The sequence below is a fragment of the Acomys russatus genome, chromosome 2, assembly GCF_903995435.1.
Source record: "Acomys russatus chromosome 2, mAcoRus1.1, whole genome shotgun sequence".
In the NCBI taxonomy this organism is placed as follows: Eukaryota; Metazoa; Chordata; class Mammalia; order Rodentia; family Muridae; genus Acomys; species Acomys russatus.
The window spans coordinates 67,056,579-67,073,248 of NC_067138.1; the positions used below are offsets into that span (position 1 = coordinate 67,056,579).

At 44.0% G+C, this 16,670-nt stretch overlaps 1 protein-coding gene across 1 annotated transcript in view; it reads right to left on the minus strand.

The window, feature by feature from the left end:
• Frrs1l (ferric chelate reductase 1 like) overlaps positions 1–14,366 on the minus strand; it is a 28,424-nt gene extending 14,058 nt beyond the window's left edge. The window contains exon 1 of the mRNA XM_051162246.1: positions 14,095–14,366. Coding sequence (XP_051018203.1) covers positions 14,095–14,323 — 229 coding nt within the window. The 5' untranslated portion in view covers positions 14,324–14,366. The remainder of the gene's footprint in view (positions 1–14,094) is intronic.
• Between the last annotated feature and the right edge of the window lie 2,304 nt (positions 14,367–16,670).

Below are 16,670 nucleotides of genomic sequence, written 5' to 3' on the forward strand. Positions count from 1 at the left end.
TTTCTTTTTACCAAACAGGGTTTCTCTGTGTAGACTTAGCTATCCTGGACTCTCTTCATAGACCAGGCCAGCCTCGAACTCACGAAGATCCACCTGTCTCTGCCTCCGCAAGTGCTGGGATTATAGGCGTGCACCACCGCACCTGGCCCCCTCTTCCAGTTTTCAATCTCAGAATCCTTAGTTAATTCCCAGCATCTAAAATAATATGGCGTTTAATAGATTTTAAGTGCAATAAATACCAGTTGTCACTGTCATCCCTGGGTCATTATTCTAACATCTACACTTAACTGAGAAGCACTAACTATTGAGTACAATGTCTTTTTTTTTTTTGTCTTTTTTTTTTTTTTTTTTTTTTTTAAGGATTAGGAATTTCTTTCTTTTTAAAAAAATTTTTTTATTAATTTATTCTTGTTACATCTCAATGGTTATCCCATCCCTTGTATCTTCCCATTTTGCCCTCCCCCCTCCCCCATTTTCCCATTATTCCCCTCCCCTATGACTGTTCCTGAGGGGGACTTCCTCCCCCTTATATGCTCATAGGGTATCAAGTCTCTTCTTGGTAACCTGCTGTCCTTCCTCTGAGTGCCACCAGGTCTCCCCCTCCAGGGGACATGGTCAAATGTGAGGCACCAGAGTATGTGAGAAAGTCATATCCCACTCTCCACTCAACTGTGGAGAATATTCTGACCATTGGCTAGATCTGGGTAGGGGCTTAAAGTTTACCACCTGTATTGTCCTTGGCTGGTGCCTTAGTTTGAGCGGGACCCCTGGGCCCAAATCTGCCTATCATAATGTTCTACTTGTAGGTTTCTAGGACCCTCTGGATCCTTCTACTTTGCTATTCTCCCATGCTTCTCTCATTTAGAGTCCCAATAGGATGTCCTCCCCTCTGTCCCAGTTTCCTGGTAAGTGAAGGCTTTCGTAGGACATGCCCATTGGGCTAGTATGCAGATATAAGTGAGTAGCAATGTCTTTTAAAGGAAAATGAGTTTCCAGACAACAAATAAAAGCAAGTTTTGGAACATAGCTTAGGCAAATGTCTCCAACTAGTTGATTAGGTTAGCAAATGCCTTGACCAACATTGACTTCCTATCATATTGTATATTCTAAAACAAAACCAAAGCCAGGCATGGTGGCGCACACCTTTAATCCCAGCCCTCAGGATGCAGAGACAGGCAGATCTTTGTGAGTTCAAGGCTAGCCTGGTCTACAAAGTGAGTCCAGGACAGCCAAGGCTACACAGAGAAACCCTGTCTCGAAAAACCAAAAATAAATAAACAAACAAAACAAAATGAGAACTTGTATTCTGTGAGCTGTGTTTGCACATCCATTTAAAAACCTTTCCTCCCAATTTTATGGATTAACAGTTTTGGCATACATTTTTTACCACCGTGTTACAATACCAGACCCTGGTCACTTATTAATTAATTAATAGTCAATTATATATAATTACTAATAATTAATTGATTATTGCTTTGTAAGCCGTTCAAAACACCCTGACAATTTGGGGCTTTGTCCCCGGCTCCAGGAAAGACACACTAGAACAGCAGTTCTCAACCTGTGGGTCATAACCCCTTTGGAGGCTGAAGTGGTCACCTCAGACCAACAGAAAACACCTATTTTTACATTTTAATCCATAACAGAGCAAAATTACAGTTATGAAGTAGCAATGAGAATAATTTGATGATTGGGGTCACCACAACATGAGGTACTATATTGACAGGCCGCAGCATTGGGAAGGCTGAGAACCACTGTGCTAGAGCCTTGGCTTTCCATCAGTGCATGTGTCTTTGCTCATCATCAGCCTCTTAGAGAACACCTGACTTTGCACTAAGAGACAGGATGCATATAAATACATGGGCCTCCTGCTGTGATGTGAATTTGACTGTCACCACAGGCTTTTCTTTTTGGAGACTTGGTCGCTGCTGGTGGCACAGTTTTGGGAAGCTCTGGATCCTTTAAGGGGGTGAGGTGTAGCTGGCAGAAAGAGGTCACCAGGAGCAGGCCTTTGAAGAACCCTTCCTCCTCTACTTCTGAGTTCACCGTGATGTGGGCAGCCTCCGCCACTTGCTTCCACTGCCAGGAGGAGAGCTGCCCTACCATGTCTGCACCATAATGCCAGGCTGCAGCCATGGAGTTAGTAAGTCTTCCCATGCTTAAGCTGTTTCTGGTACACACAGGGATCGCAGAAAGTAGAAGACACACTTCTACATGCTTGCTTGCTCCAACTGTGAAAGCACACACGGCTTTACCCGTGTTTCCGGTGGCTTTATCTAGGATATCTCCACGCTGTAACGCAGAAGTGTGGCCACCCTGCCTCTTTAACTATGTAAAGCTTGGGCACATTACCATTCTGAACAACAATGCTGGTTCGGTTGGCAGTCCCCTGGGCACCAGATGATTGACTGCCCCAGTTTCTCCACATCCTAGCTCCACATGATGTCATTATTATTTTAATGTGGATTTCCCTAAGCAGCAACAGAGACAGACACAGACACAAATGTCTCTTCATATCTGCATTAAGCACCTAGGTTCCTTCTTCTGTGACCTCAGTCTCCCTTGTGTCCTTCACTTTTTCATAGGGGGGTGTACATATTTTGTAAATTTGTTGGTTTCTGACTTTTTTTTAGACCTTAACTTTGATGAGGGTAAGCTAAGAATTTCTCTGTTTTTGGTTTGTGCTTTTCGGGCTCTTAAGGGATCACTTTCTACCCCATCAGCACCAGACACTTCTCTCGTTTTTTACTTATTAACGCCGTAGTACTATATCGAGAGCTTTGGCCCACTGGGAATTTACTCATAACTCTATGTGAGGTGAGAAATCAATTGCATTTTTCTACTTATATTGATTTGTTTGGGTTTCTTTTTGCTCTGTTTTGTAAGACAAGAGTCCCACTCTGTCCCTGGCTGACCTGAAACTTCCTGCACAGACTTAGCTGGCCTGGAGCTCACAGAGAACCTCTGATCTATCTCCTGACATATCTCCTGATTCTGAGATCAGAGGTGTGAGCCACCACACCCAACTCTGCTTAATTTTAATCAGGTTTTTTTTTTTCTCAACATGATTTATGAAACAACTCATGCTTTCTCTAGTAATTTATGATAGCTCCTTTCCAATCCACAGTTCTTTTATGAACCTGGGTCTATTTCTGGATTTTCTGTTTTGTTTTTTATTTGTTTGTAAGCTAGGACCATGTTATTTTAATTACTCATCTTTCAAATGTGTCTTAATTACATAGCAAGACAGAATCAGCTCACTAGTTTGAGGGACGTGATTCTTCCATGCAAAGTTTAGAAATCACTGTGTAATGCTTCCTTAAAGGATTGCACTTTCATTCTTAGGCTTGGAGATAGGGATTAAAAAGAAAAAAGAAATATATAGGGATGATAGGACAAAAAATAGATTAGTGAATCTACTCCTCAACTTAATGTCTTAATTGTTACTCACAAGGTTATTTTTAGTTCATTGGTATAGAATTTTGTATATAGATGCAAAATAAATTTAATTTTAGATACATTGGTATAGAATTCAAATTTAGGATTATTCTTCACATACATTATATATATTTCTACCCTAATATGTGGCATTGTACCATTACAACTTAATCATATGCAAGGTTTACATCCAATACTTTGAAAGTGACTTGCAGGCTGTTTAGGATAAGTAAGTTATACAAGTAAATTGTTAGTTGAGCAAACCATGGTCATATCAATTACTAGTCTATTTTTATCACAAGAATATACATCCTAGGTGTAACAGATAGATGTGATATTTGACCACGTCCCCTGGATGCGGAGGCCTGGTGGCACTCAGAGGAAGGATAGTAGGCTGCCAAGAAGAGACTTGATACCCTATGAGCATATACAGGGGGAGGAGGTCCCCCTCAGTCACTGTCATAGGGGAGGGGAGTAAGGAGAAAATGGGAGGGAGGGAGGAATGGGAGGATATAAGGGATGGGATAACAATTGAGATGTAATATGAATAAATTAATAAACTATATTTTAAAAAACAGACAGATGTGATTCTAGAGAAAGATAAGGTAAAATAGTTAGATAAGATCTTCAAAGCCAGGCGCGGTGGCGCACACACCTTTAATCCCAGCACTTGGGAGGCAGAGGCAGGCAGATTGCTGTAAACTCAAGGCCAGCCTGGTCTACAAAGCGAGTCCAGGACAGCCAAGGCTAACAGAGACCCTGTCTTGAAAAACAAAAACAAACAAACAAAGATCTTCAAAAAACCTCAGAGACATACAGGTATGGCATTTAAAGATGTTTTTATTATTTTAAAGATTCTTTGAGAATAACACAGGTTAACTCCTGGCAACACCTAGCCTACCTCAAGTAAGATAATGAGCATCAAAGAACCTCCTTATGGAGATGGCTTCAAATGTGGCAAACGAGCCACTGGGGGAAATGTCCTCATTTCTACCATAGACAGAATTCTGCCTAAAAAGGGCAAGCTTCGATGCAGGCACAGGTGATGGTGAAATTCTGCCAAGACAGGGTAAGCAAGTCCTCAATAGTTCCTGCCTCCCAAATATGTCTGTCAGACATATTGGGCCAGAAGGCTGAAGATGGTGCTCCAACATTATAGAGAATTTTGGGTGACTCTTCAGGCATCAACCGTCTCTGTCATCTTCTCATTTAGGAAGCTGCTAACCTGCCCTCCCTGGATACTCAAGTAATTAATTTTATTCCTTCTTAAGTCTTTGATGGGGTTGAAGACCAGATAGTTTAGTTTACAATTAAACTTAGTTGTTTAGGAGTTAAGATCTGCTTAGGTCTAGATAGATGTTTTAAGTTGATAATGACAAGATATGATAGATATTAATTTACATTCAGAATTTTAGACTCACCAAGACAGGAAATTATGTTTTCTTCAAGGCTACCAAATGCAAATAGCCAAAACACTAAGAATGTAACGTTAATATAATTAATGCAATTCCTGGTTCTTCTTGCTGTAGGTAGTTTATTGTATATATGTGTAATAATACAAATGTATAGTAAAAATATTTAATAAAAATTATTTTTAAAAAGAGAGAAAGAAAGAAGGAAGGAAACAAAGAAAGAATGAATACTGGACTCTAATTTAGTTCATGAATAAAACCCAAATCAAAATGGGGCTTTATTGACTGTCCTTGATGCATGGCTAAAGATTGAGTATATCCACTGAGCTTTCTCAGTGTCTATACAGAGTACCATCTAATGTAAAGGAGATGACAAGTCAGGGACAGAACAGGACATTCATCTTCTCTGGTCCTCATGGGGTCATCTCCATCCACATCTGGTTGCCTCCATCAATTTTGTTTAGCTTTTTTGAGAGTAACTATGTCTCTGTGATTTGCTCTTTTTCTTTCTTTCTTTCTTTCTTTCTTTCTTTCTTTCTTTCTTTTTGTGTGTGTGAAAATGGTAACTACTGTGACAACTCTTATTGTAAAACTGGTATCAGGTGTTTTAGTTGCAATATTCTACAATAAATGCTACACTGAAAAATATATATAAACAACTCTTTAAAAATCCTGGAAGAGCCGGGTGTGGTGGCACATGCCTTTAATCTCAGCACTCAGGAGGCAGAGGCAGGTGGATTGCTGTGAGTTTGAGGCCAGCCTGGTCTATAAAGAGAGCCTAGGATAGCCAAGGCTACACAGAGCAACCCTGCCTCGAAACCCCCCTGCCCCCCGCAAAAAAAAAATCCTGGAAGAAAATAAAAGGATTGTACTGGCCTGCTGTCTGGAATCGTCTTCAATTTTAGATGAATTGTGAGTGGATGGAGAATTGGCATATTTACAAAATCAGCTTGTTTTTTTTTAAGATCATGTTTTAGCTCTTTATTCAGATATTATCCTTTATATCTTTTAATACTTTGCTTATTTCTCTACATAGATAAAATCAGACGCTGCCGAGTCCTGCCACTACTTTGAGCTCTGTCTGGCCGTTTTTCACATTCTCTTCTCACTGTTGCTGGTGAGGAAGAGTTAGGTTGCTAAGCTACTTTAATCTTCTAAAAGCTTTCCTAAAAAGCCCAACCAAGAAACAAAACCAACAAAGGCCATGTAATGCGTCATCCTCTGTACATGAAATGTCCACAACAGACAATTATCACGACCGAAGGCTTCATGGTTGCCAAGAGCTGAGATGAGGGAGACGTGAATGGCGGCATGGTGTTGGCTCTGGGGAAATACGGCTTCTTCTCAGGGTGGTCAAAGTATTCTAAATATGACTCTGTTAATAGCTGCAAAAACCCTGTGAACCAACTTTAGAACTATGCTATAGCATGTTTAAAGAGGTACATGAACACACACACACACACACACACCATGCACCTGTGCAGGTCAGAGGACAACTTGTGGGAGTCAGTTTTTGGGATCAAACTCAGGTTCTCAAACTTGGTGGCAGGTGCCTTTACCTGCTGTGTCATTCCTAACGCCAGTATTTTGACATACAATATTTTGATAGTTCCATAGAAGGCTATCACAATTTCCCTTATGATTTTCTCTTTAGCTCTTTGGTCAGCTTTTTAAACTTGGTATTATCTCCCACAAGCCTTCCTTCTTTCTTTCTTCCTTGGCTTTTAGGACTGGGAAATGAGACAGAGAGCCTTGAATACTGCAGGTGCGCACTCTGCCACTGAGCAGCATTCCCAGCAACCCCTGCCCGCGCTTTCCCTAACATCAGACTGCATCTCACATCATCAGAAGACATCTGGACTTCACCGACTTGCTATAATCAAACTGGTGACAAACTTCAGAGGATCTTACTAGGTGTTCCAAAAGAGTATGGTTCTGTATTTGTTTATATGCCCATTTGGATAATGTTATTACTTATATAATTCAAACAGTATGTATTTTTTATTATTGAATTTTGATTTTTAATGCTAAGGATAGTGTGCTGACTTTGAATGATACCTTTTGTTTTGATGTATATTTATATGCATATTTAATTTATTCAACATGTCTATTGTTAATATACTTATAATATATAATTAATAAAATCACAAGTTACTGATTTATATATTTGGAACACCATGAGTGTGTTTATCATATATACATATATATAATACACACATGTATGTATCAATAGTTATTTTTGCAGTACTGAGTAATGCACCCAGAGCCTTATTTATGTTGATAAGCACTCTGCCACTGAGCCACAGCCTCAGCCCTGGAAACTTACATGTTGGGTTACTTATTGTTTCTTTTATTAGTGTGACATTATTTGTCCTTCTTGGTCCATCTCCAACCATATTCTGTCAGATTTTATTATCACCTAAATCCCCTAAAAACTCATCTTTGCCTAAAACATCATTTTTTACTTCTTCCAATATATTTGTATATCCAATATATATTTGTGTGCATGATCAAAATTCAGCTGTAATATCTCTTTCTTATCGTGTCTGTCTGGAACACCAACAAGGTTACGCTGTCACATCAAAGGAGCTGGTATTAGTTCCTCTTTTTCTGTCCTGTGAATTATCTTCAGGGCGGGAGGTTCTAAAAGTGACTCTATAGATTGTTCTTTGACCTTCACCCATGCACCATGGCACTCATTTTGTACCCCTACCCCCTTACACACACACACACACACACACACACACACACACACACACACACACACACGATTAACTTTAAAAATTAACCTTTATTATTTTTTATGTAAGGAATATAAGGGTATTCTGTCCAAATGCATGTCCTATATACCATGTGCATGCACTGTCCATGGAGGCAAGAATGGGGCATTGGATTACCTAGGTCTGGCGTTACAGGTAGTTGTGAGCCATCATGTAGGTAGTGGGAATTGAACCAAGGTCCTCTGGAAGAGCAGACAGAGGACCGAGCCATCTCTCCTGCTCCACACATTTCTGAAGTTTAAAACTGTATATATATTTAGAGTGAGTGCTCTCTCTCTCTCACTTGAGTATTTGGTAGACCTGAGGCCAGAGCTTTCTTAATTGGAAGATTCCTTTTAGTTGACTCAATTGCTTCCTTTCTTCCTTTTTTCTTATGTGGTGTGTGGTGTGCACGTGTGCTTGTGCTTGTGTATGTGAATACATAGTTCACATGTCTGTAGGCTCACGTGTAAGTGCACAACTGTGTATGTGGAGGCCAAGGCTGCTATGGGGTGTTTTCCCAGACTGTCTCCACTTTCTGTATTGAGGCAGGCTCTCTCACTGCATCCAGTCCAAAGGATCAACTTACTGCAGGGACTCCCTGTCTTCACCTCCTGTGGGCTGGGCAAGCACTTTACCTACTGAGTTACCCCCTACCCACCCACCCACCCCACCCAGCCCACTTGACTCAGTTTCTTTTATTCAGGCTTTCTAATTATTCAGTCAGGTTCCGGCCCCCACCCCCCCCCACATTTGGACAAGGTCTTGATGTGAATCCCAGTCTGACTTCAAATTTGCAATCCTCCTGCCTCACCTTCCCAAGTACTAGAGAAACCAGCTTCTTTTGTTTATATTTATTTTTCAAAACAAGGTTTCTCTGTGTAACAAGCCCTAGCTGTCCTGGACTCCCTCTGTAGACCAGGCTGCCTCTGTCTCCTGCGTGCTGGGATTAAAAGTGTGCACCACCACCACTACGGGCCACAACTAGCTTCTCGTTAACTGGTTTTATCTGCTTCCATTGTTATTGAACTCTGACCCACCATAAAACTTACCATCTTAAAGTGTACACATTAGTGTCTTTTCGACCTCCAAAAGGCTATGCAACCCTTGTTACTACCTAATCCTAGAAAATTTCCATAGTTCCAGGAAGAAGGCCAGTGCCAGTCAGCAGTCTCGCCCTAGTCCCTTCTGCAGCCCCTGGAGTCCTTTATGGTCTCCTCCTACGGATGTGCCCACTCTGTGCATTTCCTGTCGATGGAGTCATGTGGCCTTCAGCGTCTGCTTTCTTCATTTAGCATACTGTTTTAAAGGCTCATCTACCACGCAGCGTACATTAAACCTGTATTCCTCTTTTTGACAGAGTCCATCCCCGCTGCACGGATAGACCATATTGGTTTATCTGTTCATCAGTTGGTGGCATCTGGGCTGTTCCTACTTTGGGACTACGACGACGAATCGCGCAGTGGTGTGGAAGGCTTCGTGTGGATATGTTCTCAGTTCTCTTAGAACACGACTGCGGCATTGTATGGCACTCTGACTCCACCTTCTTCCCTCGCTATTTAAAAACAAAAAACAAAACCCAACAAAACAAAACAAACAAAACAAAAACCCTCTCCTTATAGAATTTTCACATACTTCTTTCACCTTCTCTGTGTCTGTCTCCCTGTGTGGTACTGACCTGTCTTCCTCAGTCTAGAGATATATCGGTTGAATCACCAAGGTATGGCTCGCTCACCTTTTTTAATTAGCTTCGTCCATTTCCTCATTTACATAAGTTTGTTTACTGGGCTCATTTCCTTTCTCCCACTTCCTATTTTGATACTATTTTTCTCCAAAATAAAAACCTAAATGAGGAGCTGGGGGAAAGTCCGTAAAGAGCTTGCCACACAAGCATGAGGCTCTGAGTTTGATTCCCTAGTACCCACGTTATAAAGCTGGCGTGGTGGTGTACGCTTACAGCCCCAGCAACGGGGAGATGTGGACGGGTGGATGTCTGCCTGCAGCTTGCTGGTCAGCCAGCTTGACTAGTTGGTTAGTCCCACATCCCCTATGTGAGAAAACCTGTCTTGAAAACCAAGGTGGGCCTGGGAAGACGGTTTAGCACATAAAAGTAATCTCTGTGCAAGCATGAGGACCTGAGTTCAAATCTCTGGGGCAGGCTGGGGTTGGGGTACAGGAGGATCACTGGAGTTTGCTGGCTACCAGCCTAGCTCTCCACTGAGTTAGAGGTCATTGCAACTTTTTTGTCTCCTAATTTCTAATTTATCATTTCTGCCTGTAAGACATTCTTCTAAGAAGTTGGTTTTCTCATTTATTTTCTTTTATTTTATGGTTTTTTGAGATGGGGTTTCTCTGTGTAATAGCCCTGACTGTCCTGGACTCATTTCATAGACCAGGCTGGCCTCAAACTCACATCCAACTGCTTCTGCCTCCTGGGTGTTATTTTTATTTATTTACTTATTGTTTATTTTTGCAGTGTTGGAGGCCAAACCCACAGCTATGCACATGCTAAACAGCTCACTATCCCTGAGGGTAGCCGCTGGCCACTCTCGGTTGTTGCGTGAAGTTATGTGGCTTCCACTCTCATCCAATTTGTGGACTGTGTGGCCTTTCTCTGCAATCCCTTGAGCCCATTTTGCCATACTCTACTGAGTGGTTAATGGCTTTCATTTTGCTATTTATTGCTTCTAATTAACTGGCTGGATCAGGGCCTTCAGGTAGTCATTTAGCCCTTGATTCCATGAAGCTTAAACCACAGAGTGGCTGCTTCCACCGCTCAGCTTCACCTCTGAGAACTACGGCCTCAGCCTCTTTCTGAGGCCGCTTGAACTGTCACTTCTCCTTATCAGAGTCATATAATGACAAGACGATGCTGAGAGAGGGAAGTGGCAGGCTGTAAAGTCCCTCGCCAGGGTGGACACCTGACCCTTCGGGACCTGCACCTTCTAACAGCCTTGTGTATCATCTCAAGAGCCTTCATAGGCATCCCCACTCCCACCTGCCCAAGTGCATTTCCGAGCACTTGTCAACATGTACCCCACATTCAGGCAGGCGGGATGCCTCTCGCATCATCTACTTGACAGAGTCAATCTACAGATCCAACAGTTCCCTGCTACCTTCTAGCTGTGTGAGTTTTAGCCTAAATAAATAAATAAATAAATAAATAAATAAATAAATAAAACTGGGGCGGGGGTCATTTCCCTTAACTCTTAAAGTATGCAAGGAAACCACAGTATGTAATTCACAGGAACACTGTACAGAGGAAAATCAAGGTCCGTAAAGCACCTCAGGCCATTGTCTGGCACATAGTAGGGACTTAGTAAAAGACAGTAAGTGCTGGGGAAGACAACTCCATCAGTGAAGCACTTGTGACACGGGCGTGAGGACTTGAGCTTGATCCCTAACTCACATGAAAAGTCCCGGCTTGTTGGCGATACCCGTGCAAAGGACACAGAGGCAGGCAAATTTCCTGTGCTCGCTGGGATGGATGAGCTCCAGGCCAGTGAGAGACCGGTCTCAAAAAAAAAAAGAGGTGGATAGCATCTGAGGAACAACACTCCAGACTGTCTTATGGCCTCCACATACATGAATAGGAACACACACTCTCATATGAATATGAATAAATAAATAAAACTTTGAATATAGCTTCATCCAATGAACATTCTTGGAAGAAGACTATGTTTACAGAGGACACAGAGGGAGAATCAGACATATATTGATGGCTTTAAAGACCTTCGAGACTCACAGGGAGATAAGCCACATATTTCCATACGGTGCCTGACTGACAAGGGAAGAAGGCTACAGGCTGAGAAAAGATGGCCTCCTTGTGTTTCCATTCTTTTCTCTGCCTCTTACCCTGCTCTTTATCACAACGGGGAAAAACTAGTCTTAAACTCAGTAGGAACTGAATGTTTTGCAAATGGTCAGATCATTATGTCTTCAAGACAGGCAACCATAAATGGCTCTTTTCCTTATTAAGTCAAAGAGGAGGCAGCAACTACCATGCTCAGAATCATGGTCCTCCATGCTGGCCAGTGGGAGATGCAAACAGGAGGCTTCACTCAAGGTCTAACACTAAGGCAACACTCCATTTCTTGTTGTTTTTTGTTCCTCAAAGAACCCCTAGAAAAGAGTAGTTACCCATAATCCTATGCGTTATATCCTCCTGTTGTTTGCAACGTGTAAGTTCTGGGCCGGAAACCTACTTCCCAGCATGACTGTATGGTTTTCCTTGGTAGCTACTGTCCACTTGATGTTGGCCTTCATAAAAGCAGATTATATAATCGCTACTTAATCCTCTCCAAGTATAAAAATGGACATAGAGAATCTTGCTTGTTCTTCATTAACTAAAAGAGAATACAGGTGCTCACCTGCTACCTTTAAGTCATTTGGAAGTAGACGCTGGTTATGTACAGAATAAATAGTCACTCTTTGCTGTCAGAAAAATATGCTTAGGAATATTTATCCTTTCCCCATGTGATAGATTCTGTTTAGCTTGTTGCTTTCCCCCACCATTTGCCCCTTCTTCCTGGCCTCCCTTGCAGCTCAGCTAGGTCATTACTTAATTACACTTGTAATTGCCACAGACTATGGGAAGAGGTGATTTGCACAAGCAGCCAAAAAGATAATTACTTATTTTAAATTTCTCTTCTTCTTTCCCTCAGTTGTGCGTATGTGTATGTGTAATGTTTGGATGTGGATTTGGGTGGGTATATGCCACACATGTGCATGTGGCGATCGGAGGACAACCTTAGATGTCAATTTTCTACTTCCACCTAGAGATGGGGGTCTCTTGTTTGCTGCTGTGGATAGGCTGGCCCACAAGCTTCCAGTGATTCTATTGAGCCCACTTCCCATCTCTCCACAGGAGCACTGGGATTACAGGCACATGGGCTGCTGCACCTATGCTGGGTTCTGATGCTCTGAGCTCAAGTGCCTCACATTTGTGTGGCAAGTGCTTTTCCCACTGAGCCACCTCTCCAGCGCCCTCCCCTCAGTCTTGAACAGAGACATGTAAGCTACCAATCTTCTACTACATCGATGAAGAAAAGACTTAAAAGACAGTGGAGCAAAAACATGGAAGGGACATAGGTCCCTATTTGGAACAGAGCTGCCCTACCAGGCCCTGAACAGCCAGACTCTAGGTCACTAAATGTGTGTGTGTGTGTGTGTGTGTGTGTGTGTGTGTGTGTGTGTGTGTGTGTAGGGAGGGGTGTCCAACAGTCTCTATCTATAATAAATATATTTCCCCAATCCATCCTCTCCACTTTCCTTAATATAATAACTACATTTAGAAGTGGCTATCGTATGTATTCTTTTCTATTTAGCTAAAAGGTTATTCTTCCCAGACTCTTACCGCTGTGTGTGACCACGTGACTAAGGAACTAAAACTGTTAGTGGACCCTCTATCGGAGGAGCGTCATTAATAAGTAGGCAGTCAGCATTTTCTCTCCACTTTGTCTTTCTCACCTCTGGAATGTGAGGGTAACGAGTAGGGTTCAAGCAGCTACTTGGGATCATTCGTTACACGATGAGAATTATGCAGGAGCAGAAGATCTGGCCCCAGGGTCCCTAAGACAAGAGACGTTTCATGCCAGTTCTGGATTGTGGGTTTCTAGGTTTCCCTATATATGCGAAAGGGAATTCTATCTTACCGAAAATATTAACATCTGTACACTGCGTATAGCTGAGACTCATCCTAATTAAGAGATATACCCATGAACCAATAGCCTCCTTGCAACCCCCCAGCTTGATTATTGGCTCCTCTTTGCAGAAGTAAAGAAAAATCACTCCTTCCCCATGCTGCAGAAGTAAGAGGCCAGTTTCCATCCCTCTTTACCAGAATGGATTTGCCTTTTGTACTCCTTGAAACAGCTCCTCAGGGAAGCTGGCTGAGTAACCCCAGTCTTTGGGCCCAGATGGTCCCAACAATGGTGGCGCACACTGGGAGACTACAAGTGTGGTAACAGCAGATGTGGGTTGGACTGAGGAGGGAACTGTGACCCAGCTCTGTCGCCTGGGCAGTAAGACCAATAGAAAGATGGAGCGCCAGTACCTGCAAATTTAGGTCAATAAAGACCGACCAGGAGGAGGTGACTCGGCAACGAGTCTCTTTAAGTTGGGGTTTTTCTTCCCGCGTACTACACTGGGCTCCAGGACCCCAGTCCAGATGGCGCCTCCTTCGTGGCAGGAGGACGGAGGAGGCAAGACGCTGAGAACTAGGGGAGCATAGGCTTAGCACCTCCTGTCCACAGCCTCGCAGGACTTGAATCTGAGCCGCTCGGTCCTAGTCTCCCTACGTGTAAAGAGGGAAGCAGGCGCTGACAGCTCCTCCAGACTTCTCCTACAGGCAGTCTGAGCACTGGGTTCCCCAGCCTAGCCTCAGTGGTGCACATCTGCCTCCGCTGACACTCTTACGGAGCCCTACAGCACCCCTCGGTCTCTCACCCTCAGCCCCCGCCCCCCCCCCCCCCCTCCGGTAGCCTCACCCTCCTCCGACAGGTAGCGCAGGTCGTAGAACTCGCCCGCGAAGGTGCCGTAGGAGGAGTCGTGGCGCGGCACTGCCTCGTCAGCGCCCGCGTCCCCTCGCGTGCGTCCCCGGGGTCCCCGGCCCCCCGGGCCCGCGCCGTCGTCCGCTGGGCTGGCGTCGCAGGCAGAGATCCCCGCCAGCAGCAGCCGCAGCAGCAGCAGTGCCCATGCTGGGCGCTGCCCCGCCATCGTTACGCACGGATCCCGCAGCCAGGCCGCTCCGGCCGCAGCGGGGGCGCCGCGGGCGCGGGCCGGGACGGAGCCGCCGCTAGCACGCGCCGCGCAGCCGCGGAGCGCCTGCACCCGCCGCCTCCCAGCCTCACTCTGCGCATCCTCGCTCCAGCCCCGCAGCCTGCCCTCGTCCTCTCAGCATCACCCCCTCCTCGCCTGACGTTTCATCCCGGCAGCTTCTCTCCTCGCGTCTTTCCTCTCATTCTCCCCACAGCCCAGTCCACCGCCAGATTTGACTCCCCTGGTCCCTCAGTGTGAGCCGCCGACCTACAGCTTCAGCACCACCTGGGAGACTCAGGCCTCACTCCGGACACACGAGGCAGGATTTGCTTTGCTCTCTCACTCAAACCCCAGGCATCCAGTTTCCACACCTTATTGGAATGACTCGCCAACATCTTGCTCCTGCAACTTTCCGTCCAGAGAAGAAAACTTAACTAGACTCATAAATTTCTCTAGACCATCACGGGAAAAAAAGATGAAATCACAAAATACCCCTATATAGCTAGCCAAGCAGAGACCAGACACTGCGTAAAGTGTACGGATGGCCTATGGCAAAAGCCACCAGTGTGCGGGAGCCTTTCAAACGAGGCATCTAGCTTACCCTTCTGTCCAGGAAAAGTGAGCAGACATGAAGCAGCCCAACCATGTCTGAGAAGCACACCGAATGCTCCACGTCCATTTCCACCACTTACGCTTTGTGTTATTTGCCTGGCCATTCATTTACTCATTTAATATACACAGATCCCAGGCTTGACCCTTGTTGGTGTGGTGACAACTCGTGAGTTGGTCTCCGCAAGAAACATGGGCACTGTCCCTTCCTTCCTGTCACTTCAGAACCTCCATGTGAAACCTTCTGAGTTTATCGTTTGGTTGTTTGGTTTGGTTTTGGTTTTTAATTATTGCATAAAATAAGGAAATTGCTACTGAGGCAGAAAAACATTTCAAATGCAGACCTGAAAGTCAGACTGCCTGGCTTATCAATACCGACCAGGTGACCCAATAATTCCCACGATGCGATGCATATTAAATAAGACCATGCAGGGACGGTTTGTAGGGCTCAAGGTCATATCAATGGTCACATCCATGTCACCAATGTCATTGCACAGAACTATGAAATATTGAGAAACCAGTAATTTCAACTTTTTTTTTTTTCTTTCTGGTCCAGCAGCTAGGAGACATAGGAGCTGCTATTGGAAGGACAGATGCCTTGGGAAATCCAAAGGCCACAGCTGGTTCACTATTGGATATAGCTGGCAGGCCAGCTTGTCCAATTAGAATTTAAATAATTTAATCCCGCCAGGGTCTCTCACTGACCCTGAAGCTCTCCTCATCCATGTAGGCTGGCCAGTGAGCTTGGAATCCTCCTGTCATCCCAGCACTGGTATTCTAGACACATGTTTTTTATGTGGCCACCAGGGATTTGAACTCAGGCCGTATGCTTGCACCACCAACACTTGACTAACTGAGCCATCTCCCCAGCCCGGAGATTGCTGCAACTGCCTGGCTCATTTCTCCACCCTGACACTGGGGTTATGGGAAAATTCTGCTGTGCCAGGATCTTATAGAGATGCCCAGGGCCCCAACTTCATGTTCATGTGCATCATCAGCATAAGCCACCTCCCAGACGCTGCCAGCCACCTTTAAACAGACAAGCACTTAAGTTCATTTTCATGTTTAAAAGACAGACAACCTTTATTTCTCTTCTCATCAAAATAATTTCTCAAAAGGACCTTTTTTTTTTTTTTTTTTTTTTTTTTCCCCTGTTATAAAAACATCCCCAAATCCGTGCTATCGCTCACCATCCAGCCAGGAACAGATGTGGCCTGCCTCTGACTGCCTGGTGTATGACATTATTCACTTTGGATTTCATAAGACAGAAAAGCTGTGGTCTTGGAAGTCCATCAGAAAGTTAAACATAGAGTTGTCATATGATCTGGCCATTCCAAGAGAACCCAAAACATATGTTCACACACACACAAAAAAAGCTTGTGCATGAATGTTCATAAAATTATCGCTCATAATAGACCCAAAGCAGGAGCAACCCAAGTATCTATTATGTGAATAAACAGATAAACAAAGCATGGTATCTCCATACACTTGACTATTCAGTCAAAAAGACAGAATGAAGTTCTGATACATGTATAACATAGATGAACCTTGAGAACATGGTTAAATGGAAGAAGCTGATCACAAAGCCCACATACTGCCTGATTCCATACGTATGAAGTGCCCAGAATAAGCAAATTCATAAACAGAAACCCACAAACCAGGACAGGGTGTGGTTAGTGTTTGCTGGGGGGCAGAG